This window comes from Tetrao urogallus (genome assembly GCF_951394365.1).
Source record: "Tetrao urogallus genome assembly, chromosome: 14".
NCBI classification, from domain to species: domain Eukaryota; kingdom Metazoa; phylum Chordata; class Aves; order Galliformes; family Phasianidae; genus Tetrao; species Tetrao urogallus.
In genome coordinates, this window is record NC_136827.1 from 17,632,815 (window position 1) to 17,649,254 (window position 16,440).

General features: G+C 43.2%; 1 protein-coding gene across 1 annotated transcript in view; it reads left to right on the forward strand.

Moving 5' to 3' along the window:
• Positions 1–406: 406 nt before the first annotated feature.
• Positions 407–16,440, forward strand: part of KDM3B (lysine demethylase 3B) — a gene marked incomplete at both ends in the record, with an annotated part of 48,362 nt that continues 32,328 nt past the window's right edge. Inside the window, 4 exons of the mRNA XM_079542382.1 lie at positions 407–577; positions 10,570–10,737; positions 13,103–13,216; positions 13,603–13,708. Coding sequence (XP_079398508.1) covers positions 407–577; positions 10,570–10,737; positions 13,103–13,216; positions 13,603–13,708 — 559 coding nt within the window. The remainder of the gene's footprint in view (positions 578–10,569; positions 10,738–13,102; positions 13,217–13,602; positions 13,709–16,440) is intronic.

Genomic DNA, 16,440 nt, shown 5'->3' on the forward strand with positions numbered 1-16,440 from the left:
ACCTCAAAACTTAGGTAAAAACTCCTTAATTTCTGTTATTTCAGACACTGAACCTGGAGTTCATAAGCATCTCTGCCGCAGGAAGGCCTCCTCCTCCTAAGGCACCTGGCCGCCGATCGGCCCTCGGCTCCGCGACTGCTCCAGGTTCTGTCCGCGGCCGCCGCAGCTCTGCGGCCGGAGGGCTCCGTCCGTCCGCCGGTCCCAGAACGGCCCAGCCAACTCGGCTGCGCGGGGCATTGTGGGGGAGAGGAAGGAGGGAGGGAAGGCCGTCCTCGCGAGGTGCATGCCGGGATCGGGGCGGGCGGTGCTGGGAGGCCCGGAGAGGGGCGGTCGTTCCGTCGGTGTCTCGGGCCGCGGCGGTCGGTGGGCTCGGGCCGGCGGCGGAGGAGGCTCCTGTCCGGCGGGGATGGCGGACGTGGCGGCCTCCCCCGTAGGAAAGCGGCTCCTGCTGCTGCTGGCGGCGGCGCCGGGCGAGGGTGAGGCGGCGGGGCCGGACTCTGGGCCTGCGCTGCCCTCCCGGGCCTGGCGGAGCGGCACGGTGCGGGCTATGAGCGGAGCGGTGCCCCAGGACCTGGCGGTGAGGACCCGGCGGCGGAAGCGGCGACGGGGCGCGGGCCGGGCCGGGCCGGGCCGCGGGGTGAACGGGCCGCGGCCGCGGAGCGCTGCCTCCCCCCCGGTCGGGTCGCGGCTGCGCCGTGCTGGCGGCCCTTCTCTACGGAGCTCTGCCCGCGCCGCCCGTGGGCCTGACGGGACGCGCTTCGGGCCGGGGAACGGTGGTCCGGCCTGCGGGAGCGCGGTGGCGGGGCGTGGGTCGGATGAAGGGAGCCCGGCGGCCTCAGCTGCTGTGATTTGTGATGGCTGAAGTACGGCTGCGTGTGCGCGCAACTTTTCCGTGCTGTTTCCTGGGAAGACGTTAAGTATACTTGATCAGGCTAAGTGAGGTTTCTTGTTTTAATACGTACTTCTGTGTCGGGGTTGGTGGTTTCAGGTCTTCGATTCTGTTTTCAGCTGCAGCAATTTGCATTTAGTGTAATGCGTTTAAACACTTTTGGTTTTGTTTTGCTTGTCTCTGGTGTAGTGCAGTGAGACACTCGGGTAGAGATTGTGGAAAGAACTCTGGACAGACAGCCTGTCCATTTCTCTGTGCATGCCATTTCTCCTAGAAGTCGTTGTGACTGATGGCATGCTTTGCAAATCACTCTAGTCTGGCAGCTACCAACCATCTCAGAGGATTGGGTGATGCACTATTGCTGCCCTGTTTATTTAAGCTGGAGGTAAATAAATAAATACATAGGAGAGGGGATATTGAGAAATAAATTAGGAGAGGTGTTTGAGACTGTCTGAAATGTGGAAACACATTAGGGCTGTGGTCTGGTCTGGAAAGCTGCTTTGGTAACAGACTGAATTTGACGTATATTGGTACCCTTGTATTATGGTCCCATCTGATACAAATGTGATTATGATGTAAAGAGTGTTTGTAGTGCCAGTTCCTACTGTTGTTTAGCTGTGTGAACTGGAGGAGTTTTGCTTGGACAACTAAAAGTAACTCATTTGTTTCCTCATTAGTCATGTGACACTTGTTAGACTACTTTAACAAAGAAAAAAATCAAATTCTGTGCTTGATAGCATAGGAAATAATTTGTTGGGTTTTTTGACGTATTTGAATTCATAGCGTTCTTATAATGCTGCTGTTCTCAACCCAGTTTTTTCATCAGTAACTTTCCGTTTCACACTGTTTTAATGATACAGTTGTCTCTAAACATGTTTTCCAAGTCTGTACAAGAACTACTGAATACAAACTGTTTAAAATACACGCGGTGAATTCTTCTTAGTTCTGTACTGTGGAATATTTAGTATTGAAATGAATCTTTCTGTGTATAATGGACACTGCTTTGATAATGTTAATCAGTAAAAGGTTTGAAAAGATGAGAGGCTGAGGACACTTGAATTGTCCAGTCTGAAAAAAGAGCTCGGAAGCAACTTCATTCCTCTGCATTTTTGTGGAGAGAGAGGTCCTGGTCTCTTTTCCCTGGTAATCGATGAAAAGATGTGTGGGAACAACACAAAGCTTCTATAGGGGAAGCTCAGACTGGGCGTCAGGGAAAGCCTCTTTTCTGTGAGGGGAGTCAACACCAAAACCGTCTTTCTGAAGAAGTGGTTGATGTCCCCATGCCTGTTGTTGAAGAGGCTTTTGATAATGCCGTCGGTAATGTTCTTTAACTTTTGTTTAGTTCTGAAGTGGTCAGACAGTTGGACTGGATGATTTAAGGTCCATTCCAACAGAAGTTTTCTATTCTGTAATGATGTTCTGTTAGGAAAGTGTCATCTTTTTAAAATTCATTCAGTCAGAAGTGAGTACTTGGCACCAGTTCAGGAATTACTGTTCTAAGATAATGACGTGAGCTGGGTCTGAAGAAGATTGGAAAAAAAATCTCATCTACACTTTGAATTAGGACTGTGCTTTCTCATGGTATCCTGTGAAGAAGGTTTTTCTTAGTGGTCCATAGTCTCATGTTCACCTTTAAGAAATAAGGAACAGTTTTATATCTCTGCCTTTCTGAAGCAGGAAAACGGAGAACGCTGGAAAGCAGGGAACTTCAAACATTTCAGAAAGCTGTTAAAATAGTATTTTAACACTGGAAAAGCAGTATTACTAAAAAAGCATGTTGTAGTCTAAAGTGTCATCTTCATAAGGGATTTTATGGGAGCAAATCTTTTTTTTTTAATGTTAAGTAAGGATGCTGCAACTCTGCAGGGCTGGATTTAGGTGTGCATGCTTTCTATCAATTTTGAGATGTTACTTGAAAGCCTTCTTGGCAATAAGAAAAAATGTGGAGAAAAAGTGCACATGCTGGCCGTGTGTGGTAGTGTCAGGGTTTACATCTGCTGCAGAATTTTGGTCTTATTTGCTTGAATGGAGAGTTTGTGGAGGCATTCATACTGCAATAAGTGTTGCAAGATGAGTTGGCTGATCAGTAGTTGAAACTGGGATTCTGGAGGTGGTGGGAAGGTTCAAAACAACCCAGGAGAGTTGTATGATATCCAGATTGCTTCCTCTACTACTCTGTCTTTGCTTCATTCTGACCTGCAAAGATGGCCATATTCCTGGATAATCTTTCCTGTTAGCAAGACACATACATGAGTTTGCATGTTGGAAAGATTTATGAAGATATATATAGACCCCAAAAAGTGGTCTGATGTGTTTCATTTGCTGATTACTATTGGTGCAGTTGAAGGTAGAATGCTGGGCTGGATGGATGTTCTTTAGGCCAGTAGGTAGAGCATGTCTATAGTGCTTCTTGTTGTAAAATAAATATTTGAGGACCAACAGGGTATCGAATACTTTTTAGCAGAGAATTTTTTACTTACTTTGCAAGTAAAATACCGTTCTTTGAAAGAGAGCTGATTGCAAAGCAGTGGGCATACATTTTCTCCGCTCACTGTATGGTATTTTCTTGATGGCGTTAGTACACAGTATTATGAATTCTTGTTGTGGTTTTTTTTTTCTCCCCGGTGTCTTCTGTCTTCCAACATGTGAGATGAAAAATTAGCATTCATCCAATGAACAGTATCTTTTGTGTGTCCAGTGACTGCTTTTTTCAAGAATCAAAAGTGTCAAGAGGGATTCTGTAATTATTTATTTACAGTGAAATGCAAGGAATAGGGATGTTACAAGGGAGATGGAGAAGGGAAGCAGTTGTAGCTTATGTAAGTTGCTAATTTAGATGGATTGAGATGAGAATTGTTAAGATAAAGTTGTGAAAACTCGAGGACTGAGATAAACACAGCGTAATAGGTAAAGCAAAAGCTGCATGCACAAGCAAAGCAAAATACGCACTACTTCCCATCAGCAGACAGATGCAAAGTTGGACTCCATCATGCGTAACATTTGCTTGAGAAGACAAATGCCATAACTATAAACACCTTTCCTGCTACCTCTTCCCTGCCCAGCTTCTGTTGCTGAGCATTACATCATGTGATATTGAATATCCTCTTGGTCAGTTGGGATCAGCTGTCCTTACTGTGTTCCCACTCAGCTTTTCATGCACCCTCAGCCTCCTTGCTAGCTGAGCAGTGTGAGAAACAGAAAAGTCCTTGACTCTATGCACTACTTAGCAACAACTAAAACATGAGTGATTTGATCAATGCGTTTTTCATCACAAATGAAAAACAGCATCATACCAGCTGCTGTGAAGGAAATTAACCCAATCCCAGCCAAGACCAGTACCTTTGATTGGTTCAGGGCACTTGTAGCGTGGGTCCCTTGGGAGTCGCTTCATAAGGGTAAAGGAGCCCAGGAAGCCTGGATGTGCCTCAAGACAGAAATCTTAAAGGCACAGGAACAGGTTGTCCTGAGCGCCGTAAGGCGAGCTGTAGGGGAAGACGACCGGTGTTGATGAGCCAGGAATTACTGCTGAGACTCAGGGAGAAAAAGAGAGTCTATGTCCTCTGGAAGAAGGGACAGGCTGCTTGGGGAGATTACAAAGAAGTAGCTAAGGTATGCAGGGAGGAAGTTAGGAAGGCGAAAGCCCAACTTGAACTCAGGTTGGCCATTGCAGTAAAAGACAATAAAAAATCCTTTTATAAATATATCAACGGCAAAAGAACCACCAAAGATAATTCTCATCCTATACTTGATGCAGCAGGGAATGTGGCCACTGAGGAAAAGGAGAAGGCTGAGGTCCTCAATGCCTTCTTTACATCTGCCTTTAACAGCCAGATCAGTTATCCTCTGGGCTTTTTATGCCCTGATCTGGAAGTCTGGGATGCTGCTCAGAATATGCCCCCAGCAATTCCAGTGGGGACAGTCAGAGAGCTCCTCCTCCGTCTGGACTGTCACAAGTCCATGGGACAGGATGGGCTGCACCTTGGGTGCTGAGGGAGCTGGCGGGGGTGATTGCTGAGCACCTCTCGGCCATCTATCAATGCTCCTGGTTAACTGGTGAGGTCCCAGAGAATTGGAGGCTTGCTGGTGTGACTCCCATCTTCAAGAAGGGCCGTAAGGAGGATCCGGGGAACTATAGGCCTGTCAGCCTGACCTCAGTGCCAGGGAAAGTTATGGAGCAAATCATCTTGGATGAGATTGCATGGCATGTGCGCAGTGTCCAGGGGATCAGGCCCAGCCAGCACGGGTTCATGAAAGGCAGGTCATGCTTGACCAACCTCATCTCCTTCTATGAGTGGGTGACCAGCCTGGTAGATGAGTGAAGGGCTGTTGATGTGGTCTACCTAGACTTCAGCAAAGCCTTTGACACGGTCCCTCACAGGCTTCTCCTGGGGAAACTGTCTGCCCATGGTCTGAGCAGATATATACACTTCTTTGGGTAAGGAACTGGCTACAGGGCTGTGCCCAGCGGGTCGTGGTGAATGGAGTTAAATCCAGCTGGCGACCTGTTTCAAGTGGTGTCCCCCTTGGGTTGGTACTGGGGCCCATCTTGTTTAATATCATTATTGATGACCTAGATGAGGGCATTGAGTGCACCCTCGGTAAGTTTGCAGATGACACCAAGCTGGGAGGTGGTGTGGATCTGCCTGAGGGTAGGGAGGACCTTCAGAGGGATTTAGACAGGCTGGACCGCTGGGCTGAGGTGAATGGGATGAGATTTAACAAGGCGAAGTATCATGTCCTGCACTTTGGTCACAACAACCCCATGCAGAGTTATAGGACTGGGGACGAGTGGCTGGATGATTGTGAGGAAGAGAAGGACCTGGCGGTGTTGTGATGCTCGGCTGAATGTGAGCCCACAGCGTGCCCAGGTGGCCAAGAGGGCCAGCGGCATCCTGGCCTGCATCAGAAATAGTGTGGCCAGCAGGAGCAGGGAGGTGAGCATCCCCTGTACTCAGCACTGGTGAGGCCGCACCGCACCTTGAGTACTGTGTTCAGTTTTGGCTCCTCACTACAGGAAAGATGTTGAGGAGCGTGTCCAGACAAGGGCAGCGAAACTGGTGAGGGGTCTGGAGCACAAGGCTTATGAGGAGCGGCTGAGGGAGCTGGGGTTGTTCAGTCTGGAGAAGAGGAGGCTCAGGGGAGACCTCACTGCACTCTGCAACTTCCTGAAGGGAGATTGTGGTGAAAAGGGGTTTGGCCTCTTTTCCCAGGCAACAAACAAGACCTGAGGAAACAGCCGCAAGTTGTACCAGAGGAGGTTTAGGTTGGACATAAGGAAGAATAACTTCTCTCAGAGAGTGGTCAGGCACTGCAATGGTTGCCCAGGAAGCTGGTGGAGTCACCGTCTCTGGCAGCGTTCAAGAGGCGCCCGGATGAGGAGCTGTGAGATCTGCTTGGTGCTTGTGGTGGCAATGGTGATGAGGAGACGGTTGGACTGGATGATCTTGCAGGTCATTTCCAACCTTGTGATTCTATGATTCTGTGATTCTCTATGTAGCTCCATACGATCTCACAAAAACATTTGAAGAAATGTCTTTCCAAGAAGACAATTTTGTGCATTGTCTTGGTGTTTTGTCCCTCAGTAGCTTCTTAGTGTGATCAGTGTGTGCATTTGCTCATACAGTAACTTTTCTTGGTAGTGTCAGAGTACTCTCCAAGTAGACACAGTGCTTCCAGTTCCAAGTGCCATTTAAGAACCCAAACAATATTCTGTTTCTGTCTCTGCGTAGCTCTTGTCCTGAGGTCGCTGTGCTTGTGACTCCAGTTGCACAATGCTTCAGGCTTTCCCTGTTGAACCATCACTGCCTGCATTTAATAGTTTGTGCCACCTCCTTTTGATTCTAGAAGTCTTTCTAAGTCATGATTGGATCCTATCGTGGTGAAAAAAAGGCCAATATGTCTGTAGTACTTCTTTTGTTTTGTTACTGCTTTTTTGGAGGAACTGACCTTGGAGAACTTCGAGAAATTCTATTTGTACCAACCAGCCTGTAGTTATTTAGAATGTGTGAAGACCTGAACGTTAGTGTAACAGCTAGAGGAAAAAATGTATCTTCTCGGCAAACAGTTTAGGTTGTCTTTGTATATCAAATGAAGCAGAGCAACAGCTCTACTTTCTGGTGTCACATTTATGGGCCGAAAAAAGAAAAAAAGGTGAGGAGATGGGCTGAGAGAATTACAGATGTATTTGCGCCCTCTCTATTTTCACAGAACCACAACATTGCAAGAGTTGGAAGGGATCTCAAGAGGACATTGAGTTCAACACCCCAGCTAACACAGGTTCTCCACAATGAGTCGCACAGGTCGGTGTCCAGATGGGTCTGGCAGATATCTAAACAAGGAGATCCACCACCTCTCTGGGCAGCCTGTACCGATGCTCTGTCACCTTGACTGTAGAGAAGTTCTTCCACATGTTTGTATGGGACTTCCAGTGTTCAAATTTCAGGCCATTGCTCCTTGTGCTAGTGCTGCACACCATGGAGAAGAGCCTGGCCTCATCCATTTGCCTCCCTTTAGAGTGTTATAGACAATTATCAGATCTCTTCTTAATCTTCTTTTCTCCATGCTGAACAGGCCCAGGTTACTCAGCCTTTCCTTGTACAGGAGATGTTCCAGGCCCCTTATCATATTTGTGGCCCTTTCTGTGTTGCAAGAGAATTTTTCTAGATTTAAAAAAAAACATTAATAAAACCCAAGCTTCTTTGTAATTAGATATTGCTTCAGAAAGTTGGAAGAACTTGGAGAAATCCTTCAGGTGCATTTTATCTAAGCAGTATCTGGTTTTTTTAATTACTACTTTATGTGGATATGTCTGCACTTATTCTGACAACCTACTTGTTGTCATCAGTGACTCTTCAAAAGTATTGGTATCAGTGAAGCACCATTGCTGTTATTAGTGGATTGTCTAAACTGGTTGTGAGCAAAGTTAGAAGGATCAGCAGATGTCGGTGTATGTGATTACGTGAATTGTAGGACCACTGATTCATTGGAGAGGTAATTCTTTCTAGGATAGCCATGGCTTTAGCATTTCCCTTTGACTCAGAACTACAGGATTTTCAAGTTAAGATGAGAAAAAACAGGAGGTTCTGTTATACTGTAACAGCTTTGCTTGAAACTTCTGAGTTTTATAACAAAAGTAGAACTTTTTTTTGCCACTTACATATTAAAAGCAAATAAGTACTATTTACTCAAAAGTCTGTCACGAGTTCCCTTGCTTTAGACTTATGTTTCAGGATTCCTTTAGCAGTTTTCTTATGCTGAGTGTTGGCCCTCTCTTCATGCATCGTGTAGTTAATTTCCTGTAGTCACACAAGGCAGTGTATGCACAAACAATGCTTTGTACAAGTCATCTTCTGCTTGTTGCCACTCCCAGTACACAGGAAAACTGTTTCTGTTGCAGAAGCTGAGAATACAGCTATTTGTCTTGAGGCTTGCTGCCCTTTTAGTTTGATATGATTTGTTGAAAACAACAGTGGTAATTTCTCCTGATATAATGTGTGGTCTTGCATGGGCCTGGAACAACTGCCCTACATTTTTCTGTTGAGGAAAGCACTCTACTTGGTATTGGTTTAGAATTAATTATGGCTTTCCATGATTGTAAATCAAAGTTTGGAAGGACTCAGTTTCTTATGCATACAAAGGTGGAATAAAACTGAGCACTGGACATGAACTGTGTAAAACAAATGCCACAACTTTTCTGTTTTATAGAGAAGAGGGGTGAGCGTGGTATAATAGCTTCATAAGACTTTTTGCCCAGCTCCAGTTCTGGATCTGAGATTTCAATAAGAGAAACTAAGATCTGGCTTTAGAGTTAAGTAACAGAAGGCATTGCTGCTGCTTTGTAAGTGTTGGCAATCACAGAACCTGTCTCAATATTTAGCAAGCACCTTAAAGAAATGTGGAACGTCCGTCCTGAAGTTCATCAAAGACTATTTTTTCTGGGATTGTGGAGCCTTGTTTTCGTTTTTAAACCAGTAACTTGTTAAATTTACAGCTAAAGTAGAGCTTTTCCACTTGGTCAATTTGTAATAATTCGTAGAAATATGAAATGGGTTGTAGTTTAAGACTGGAAGAAATTTCCATGTAGCCTGATTTCATGTCTGTCACAATAAATTGCCTTGAGCTGCGTATAAAGCAATGAATTAAAAATTAAGCTAATAGATGTTGGTTTTTGGGAAGCAAGCTGTGCTTCACTGCTTATTTGAATTAATGGCTGTTGAATGTATGTTGTCTGCTTTCAGTGATCTTTGCCACATAGTTCGAGTGTACGTGGTGCAGAGAGGTGGTCTCTCTGTGTAGCCTCTTATAAAATCCTCCTTTTAATAAAATTCTTAAGTACCTTGTGAAAAGACATATTCCAAAGTTGACGTTCCAGTAGTTGATTTTGACCATCTTTATGATAACAGAATCATAACATGATAGTCCTTTCTTTGTCACATTTTATTGCTGTGGTAGCATAACTATAATATTAAGAAAGGTACAGATCCTGAAACAGGAAAGGTGTTAAGTTGAATTTTCACTATATTGCTGGAATTTGTTGAATTTAAGGAAGGGATACCTTGAGAAACCGAGTCTTCTTTCTCAGAAGGACAGTTCAGGCAGTAATGGAGTTGGAGATTTCATGAGGAGTGATGCTCCATATTCCTGCCCTCTCTCTGGGCAGCTTTTGCATCTGGAAAAAAGAGGTGAGGAGAAGGACTGTAAGTGGTCTCCTCTTGCCTCTTTTAATGTGGATTATTGGTAAAGCAGAGAACTTCTTGTTTCTGGTTAGTGCCCAGTTATCCTCAGTGGTCTTGTATGTGCTTTGTTTCATAAGCATATTTTGACTATCCTGTTTGATTGTATATGTGTAGTAGGTAAGTTCTGTAGCTGAAGGACTGGAGGGTGAATCTTTTAATCTTTAATGGCCCTTACTGTTAAGGCACCAAGTGAGGCTTGTAGCTCACTCCTTTGCTTAGCATTCTTGCAGTGTAATTGCGTGTAGCTTTAATGTGTACCCTTTGTGATAGGGGGAGAAAGATATCTGAGAACAATGATATAGACCTGGAGTGCAGTTTGTATTGTTGCATGTACTTATCAGGTCATGAAGTCTGGTAAGCAGGTATTTCTGGATTATCTCATGCCAGAAATATCTGCATTTGGTTCAGAGAGCTTAGAAGGGTAGCACAAGACTTCTTGTATAGTGTGGATTTCACAAACACCAACTTACCTGGCTGAAGGATTTTGGTGAATTTCATCTATAAAATTATCCATTCTGATAACAGTCAGATACTGGCTGTCTGTTGAAATGACAAGTAGGAGCCTCCCTGTCATTCCCAATGTGCAGGAAGGATGCATTGGATCATCAGTTGTATTTTGGGATAAAGAAGTTTTCCATCTTTAGTTCTGTATGGAGAAAGGCTGCATTTGGTGCCAGTGATGTGTGTTTGGGCACCAAATCATCTTCCATAGTTTAGTAATTGCTATGAATTAGATTTCCATTTCTTTTGAAATACGATAGCTACGTAGGTGTGATGTTCTCAGGGTTACATTAAAATACTAATCCTGATTTTTTTTTTTTTCTGACTAAAGCTGCTGTTCCCCTGTCGATAGAGATTGTATATTCTTGTATTCTCACATATTCTACTCAGTGTCTGAAAAAAGTTAAATGGTGGTTTTTGTTTGTTTGTTTTTAACTAAATCAGATCTTTGTGGAATTTGATGGCTGTAACTGGAAGCAACATGCCTGGGTAAAAGTCCATGCTGAAGAGGTTATAGTGCTGTTGCTGGAAGGATCATTGGTGTGGGCGCCTCGAAATGATCCAGTTCTGCTTCAGGGGGCTCGAGTCTCACCAAAACAGTGGCCCGCACTGGTGAGTATTTGGCTGAAAGCTTTCATATCCTTCAGAGATCTGCATCAGCGTGACTATGAATCACAAGATGTGGCTATAGTACAGAGCTCAATTCTGCAGGTACTAAAACTTGATTGGAGACAGATTATTATTATTATTATTATTTTTTGTGGAGAGTAAAAGTAGTGTAGAGGAGTTGTAGTGCCCTTGTAAAGGCAGTTGCTTATAGTTCCTGCTCTAGAAATGGAAAGCCTTCAGAAATGAAATATCTGAATATCTGAAGAAGTGTGGTACATACATGGATGATTGTTTTTCCCAATTTTAGAACTTGGAGTGTATTAGGCTTTTCTGAAATGAAAAGAATAAGCCTTTGGGTCTTATTATGGACTTTGTAGAGTTCTGTGTGATAGAGATTGCTACATCATTTTAACACTCATTCCTGAAAGTCCCTGGGGAAGAAAAGAGGCTCTGGACTGTGCCTGATCTGTTAGCAGTATGGGTTATATACTCCTAATGTAAACTACAAAAATTCATTTCCATGCTGTCAGCATTAACTAACATGATGTACAGATCTTCCTCCTGTTACATGGAGTGGTAATCCATGTGGCTCTTCACATGGCATTTAGATGCCGTGAGACTGGAGACAAAAGCCAGTGTTTTTTAGCCAGAGTTGCCAGTATATTCATCCTTCAAACATCCTGATGAGTAGCATACAGTGAAGAGGATTGATTCCTTATGTCCTTCTTTCTTCTCTTAGTGCCTTTTGAAGAGGAGAGCTCGTGTAAGAATCTTACTCAAGCTTTTGTGTAGTCTGATTTTTATTATTTCACCTTTCTTCTGTTCTTTTTCTGTCATCTTTTAACTACTTGAGATGCTACTGTCTACTTTTTTAATACATCTTGTGCATGGGCTCATTAGAATGTTTTTTCCAATTAAAAACCTTTTACTTGGTAAAATCTGAACTTGGTATTTTAAATGAACACTTGAACTCAAAGCAAGAAGTTTGATACTGCATTTTTCTCTAAGGGATATTTTTTTAACTGCAGTTGGCTTAAGGTAGAATAAAACCAGGCCTTTACACTAGAGATTCTGTAGACAGAATGTGTTTTTTTTTCTGTAGGTGGAACTTTCCTTTCAATGGGAAAATAAATGTGCATTGTCAGTGTCATGAACAAGAGAATGGAGTATGAATAAACTTGATGAGCAGTAAAGACAAAAAATGTCATAAATACATTTGTGTTAAAACCATGTAAGTGCATTCATGAGACAGATTACACATTTCCAAGACTACAGGGGTTGGTAATTTCTTCTTCCATCAGCAAATTACATTGTCAAGTTGTTCTGAGTCTGCTGCATATTCTTCCATTAGTAACATATTCTGTAGTTTGGTTGTCGGAAGTGCACCTGGTATGAGCTTCAAATCTGCATAAAACAGTAGCAAGATACGCTTCCCTTCATTTGCACGCCTACTTAGTGCTAACATGTATCTTTTGTGCAGGAATGAAAATCCTCTGTTCCAGAGGCTATACCTGAAAAACAAGGTCTTCTCCAAAAGTAATGCTTCCTATTTTATGATATTGGCCCACAGTGTCGAAGGTGGACATTCATGGTGTGGCAGCAGAGACTGAACGTTCCTGCCAGTGTCGCATTACATTTTGCTGCCATGTGACAGATGGCAGTAGAGAGGCAGTTTGTCAAAATGGCATCTGACATGAAGTGCATATTAAGCAAAGGTGTGAAATTTAATTCCTTCATGCAGAAAAAAAAATGCATCCATTGACATTAATCGGTGCTTGCTGAATGTTTTAGGGAGACCAAAGAGTGGATGTCAGCATAGCGAGGGTTGGATGGTGTGTTTCAGCAGTGGTGACAGTGGGGCGTCTCTCCAGTGTAGATTTTTATGAGCACAGCATGCAGGCTCTTATTTGTCATGGGCAAGAATATATAGCTAGTGGTGGTGACTGTTAAAAAATAGTGTTTTGTAACAGAATTTGCTGTGCTTTTTGTATCTGTTGTTTGCATGGAAACAAATAAGAGGTGTTACTTTCAGAGGAAGCTGTGTATATAAAGGTGTTTTTTTTAACCCGACATCTATAGAGAATCAAATACAGTAAAACATATTTTCAGTTCTGCTTTGAGTTTTAATGAAGAAGTGGATCCAATTTTCTGCAATTTACTTTTGTATTGTTAGTATGCTACACTTGCAAGAAATACTGGCTCACACACAGAATAATAATTTGCACTAAAACTTAGGTACTGGGAAGTACAGATTTGGAAATCAAACTTTTTAATTTTTTGTTATGTAAGTAGTAGATGAAGACAACTGCTGTTGGTCTGTGTGTGTTCAGTTGTTTCTATAACCTTCATTTTCTTTTGTTCATTACAGACCTTTACTCCTCTAGTAGATAAGCTGGGTTTAGGCTCTGTGGTCCCAGTGGAGTTTCTTCTGGACAGACACTTACGTTTCCTGTCTGATGCCAGTGGATTACGATTGTTTCAGGTATTTGTTCAGATATAGTGAAAATTTAACTTTCCGCTGTGCATGTCAATTTTTATTGTTTTGTACTGACCTACTTCCATATTATGGTCTGATCCCTTTCATCGGCCTAACATGTCTTGGGCTGCTTCGTTCCACGTTTTTCCAGGTACTTATGCTGATCTATCCGCTTTGTAGAAGTCCTCATTCCTTCCCACATTGCTCACTTGATGAGCTAGCAGTTGAACATCGCGTAGCTGATAACTGCAACAGAAGTTTCAGAGATACTTTTTTCTTTTTTGTTGTTCTGTTTTTTTGGAAGCAGTCCAAGAAGAGCTGTCCCTCAAAAACTGGAGGTTTTCTTACCTTAAAACATTCTACTTGTATTTAAAATTGTTTATTGTTGGCAGATGGGAACAGAAAGTCAGAATCAGATACTGCAGGAGCAGCCTTTGCTAAGAGAATCTGTCAATTCATTGTTCAGTGACCAGAAACTTCAGGAGATATTTAGTAGAGGTAAGATTGATTTGTGTTGCTCAGGGCTACTATGACTGTTGTGTAACAATTGGATTATTCTGGGATTTGCAAAGGAGAATAATAATAGTATTTGTTGCTGTTTGGTTTGGAAGATCGCTTTTCTCTATTCTTTTTCAAGTTCTGTATTTAAAGGAGCATTATTTTGTGACAGATACCAATAAGTATGTCGCTTGGATACAACTAAAAATCCTGCATTTTATCACTGAAGATGTAGTTAAAGTGGTACAGAATACAATTTGTAATTTCCATGTATTTATGACTTTTTTTTTTTAAAGCTTGTTTTGATTTATTTTTTCGTTTTTTTATTTTTAAGTTTTGGTGCTCTTCTTAAATGCTGGAAATTTAGAGATTAAGTTACTCTGTATTCATTGATCTTTTGATCAGAGAGAATTTTCCTTTGTTGCATCAAATTCACATTCTGGTGTTTTAACATTTAATGCATTGTCTATGTTTAAAATACTGCATGACTATGGCTGTTCAGCATAATGTTACTACTGTAGCCATTATCTAGGTTGCATTCTAGGATTCAGTTCTTTTTATAGGTTTTGCTTGTCATGTTGTGGTCGTCTGGTGCTAAAGTGATTTTTTTCCATCTAGAATTTGGGTTTGTTGTTCGGGTAGCCTCTTAAGACATAGGCCTCTGTATTACATTTGAGGGCAAATAAAATTCTTAAGGGAGATTTACTTGGTTCTCTTTCCTTTAATAAAACATGTACTGATATCAATTCTGAGTGACCAAGTGTATGATCAATGGATATCAAGATGTTACAATCACAAAATAAACAAGAGAGTTAGGCGAAGTGGACTATGATAACAAGAGAGAATAAATGGAAGGCTTATCCTTATGCTGGGCTCACCACAAAACACCAGAAGGAGGGATCTCCAGCAGAGATCCTTCCCCACTGGTAGCCAGCTCTTAAATAGGTCTAGGAGAGGTGCAGCCTGGCTGCACCCCTTCCGGCAGCACAGCTGCATTGCCTTCACCTGTGCTCCTCTGGCTGACTCATGGCTTGCCTCAGGTGATCAATCAGAGGTTCAGGCCGTGACTCAGTAGTTCCCATACACCAAGTGTAGTGGCAATACTAAGTCATTGCCTAAAACAATGATTGAGTACCTAGTGGGAAGGCAGGGCCAACCTAGGGGATCTCAGGTGCAAGCAATGTATTTGAGTGATTGGAAGGGGTGGAACCAGGATCAACCCCTTCCCAGCCCTCATTTAAGGGCTGGCAGTGGAGGTGAGTACATCTCTTACTGGAGGTCTCTGCCTACCTGAGGCCTTCCCAAGGTAAGCAGCTCTTTTCCTTCATTTTTGCATCTGTGGCTGCTGTATTTGGGCTTGTTCTCATTTGCTGTAGCCAAAGATTTTGCCACCGTGCTATTATCATCCCATTATAGCATACACCTAGTAACTTAAGAATTGTCCATTTGGAAGCCATCCTTTCCAGTTCATCCTGATGTCTTGTTTAAACCTCCTCTGACACAACTTGAGATCCTTTCCCCCTGTCCTATGACTTGTTAACAGAGAAAAAAAGCTGATACCTTCCTTGCTGCAGCTCCTTTCAGATATTTGTAGTGTGATGAGGTCTCCCCTCAGCCTCCTCTTCTGAAAACTAAACAGCTTCTCTGCACACATCTGAGCAACTCAATATCATTATTGTAGTGAGAGACCCAAAATTGATCACAAAGGATCAATCAATCAATCACTTCCCTAGTCCTGCTGGATGTGCTGTTTCTGATGCAGACTGGGATGACGTCTTAGCTACCTGGGCATACTGCTGGCTTGTGTTCAGCCTGCTAATGATCAGCACCCCAAGTCCTTCACTGACTGACAGCTTTCCAGCCACTCTTTCCCTGGTTTGTACTGCTGCGTAGAATTGTTCATGACTCAAGAGCAGGAGCCGGCACTTGGCCTTGTTGAATGTAATGTGCTTGACTCATCAATCTAGTCTCTCCAGACCACTGTGCAGACCTTTCCTACCTTAAAGCAGATCAGCGGTCTTGCCTAACTCAATATTGTCTGCAAACTTACTGAGGGTGCACTCAGTCCCTTCAACCAGATTGTTGACAAAAATGTTAATCAAAATGGACCCCAATAGCCTGGGATGTGCCACTGGATTGAACTCCATTTAAGTGACACTTGGAACCTGGCTGTCCATCCAGATTTTCATCCAGCAAATCCTCCTGTCTATACCTTAGGCAGCTCGTTTCTCCAGGAGAATACAGTGGGAGTCAGTACCTAACACCACTAAAATCAAGGTAAACTCCATCCACAGCCTTTCTCTCATCTACTACACAGGTTGTTCTATCATAGAAGATGATCGGGTTGATCAGGCAGGACGTGCCTTTCATAAACCCTTGCTAGCTGCTTCTGATCACTTAAGTGTCCTGTGTGGATTATGTGGTGATCTCAAAATTATCTGCTCTGTGATCTTCCCTGGGACTGAGGTCAAACTGACAGACCTGTAATTCACTGGGTCCTCCTTTTTACCCTTCTAGTAGATTGGATTCATGTTCTCTAGCCTCTTGTTACTGGAACCTTCCCAATTAGCTAGGGTGGCTAATTATTGAGAGTGGCTTAGTGAACACTTATACCAGGTTGTTCAGTACTCTTGGGTGAATCTGATCTGGCTGTGTAGACTTCTGAGTGGATCGCAGGGCCTTCATCTTTCTCCTTGTCACCATCATCTAACTTGATGGGCTGGGTACTGTGA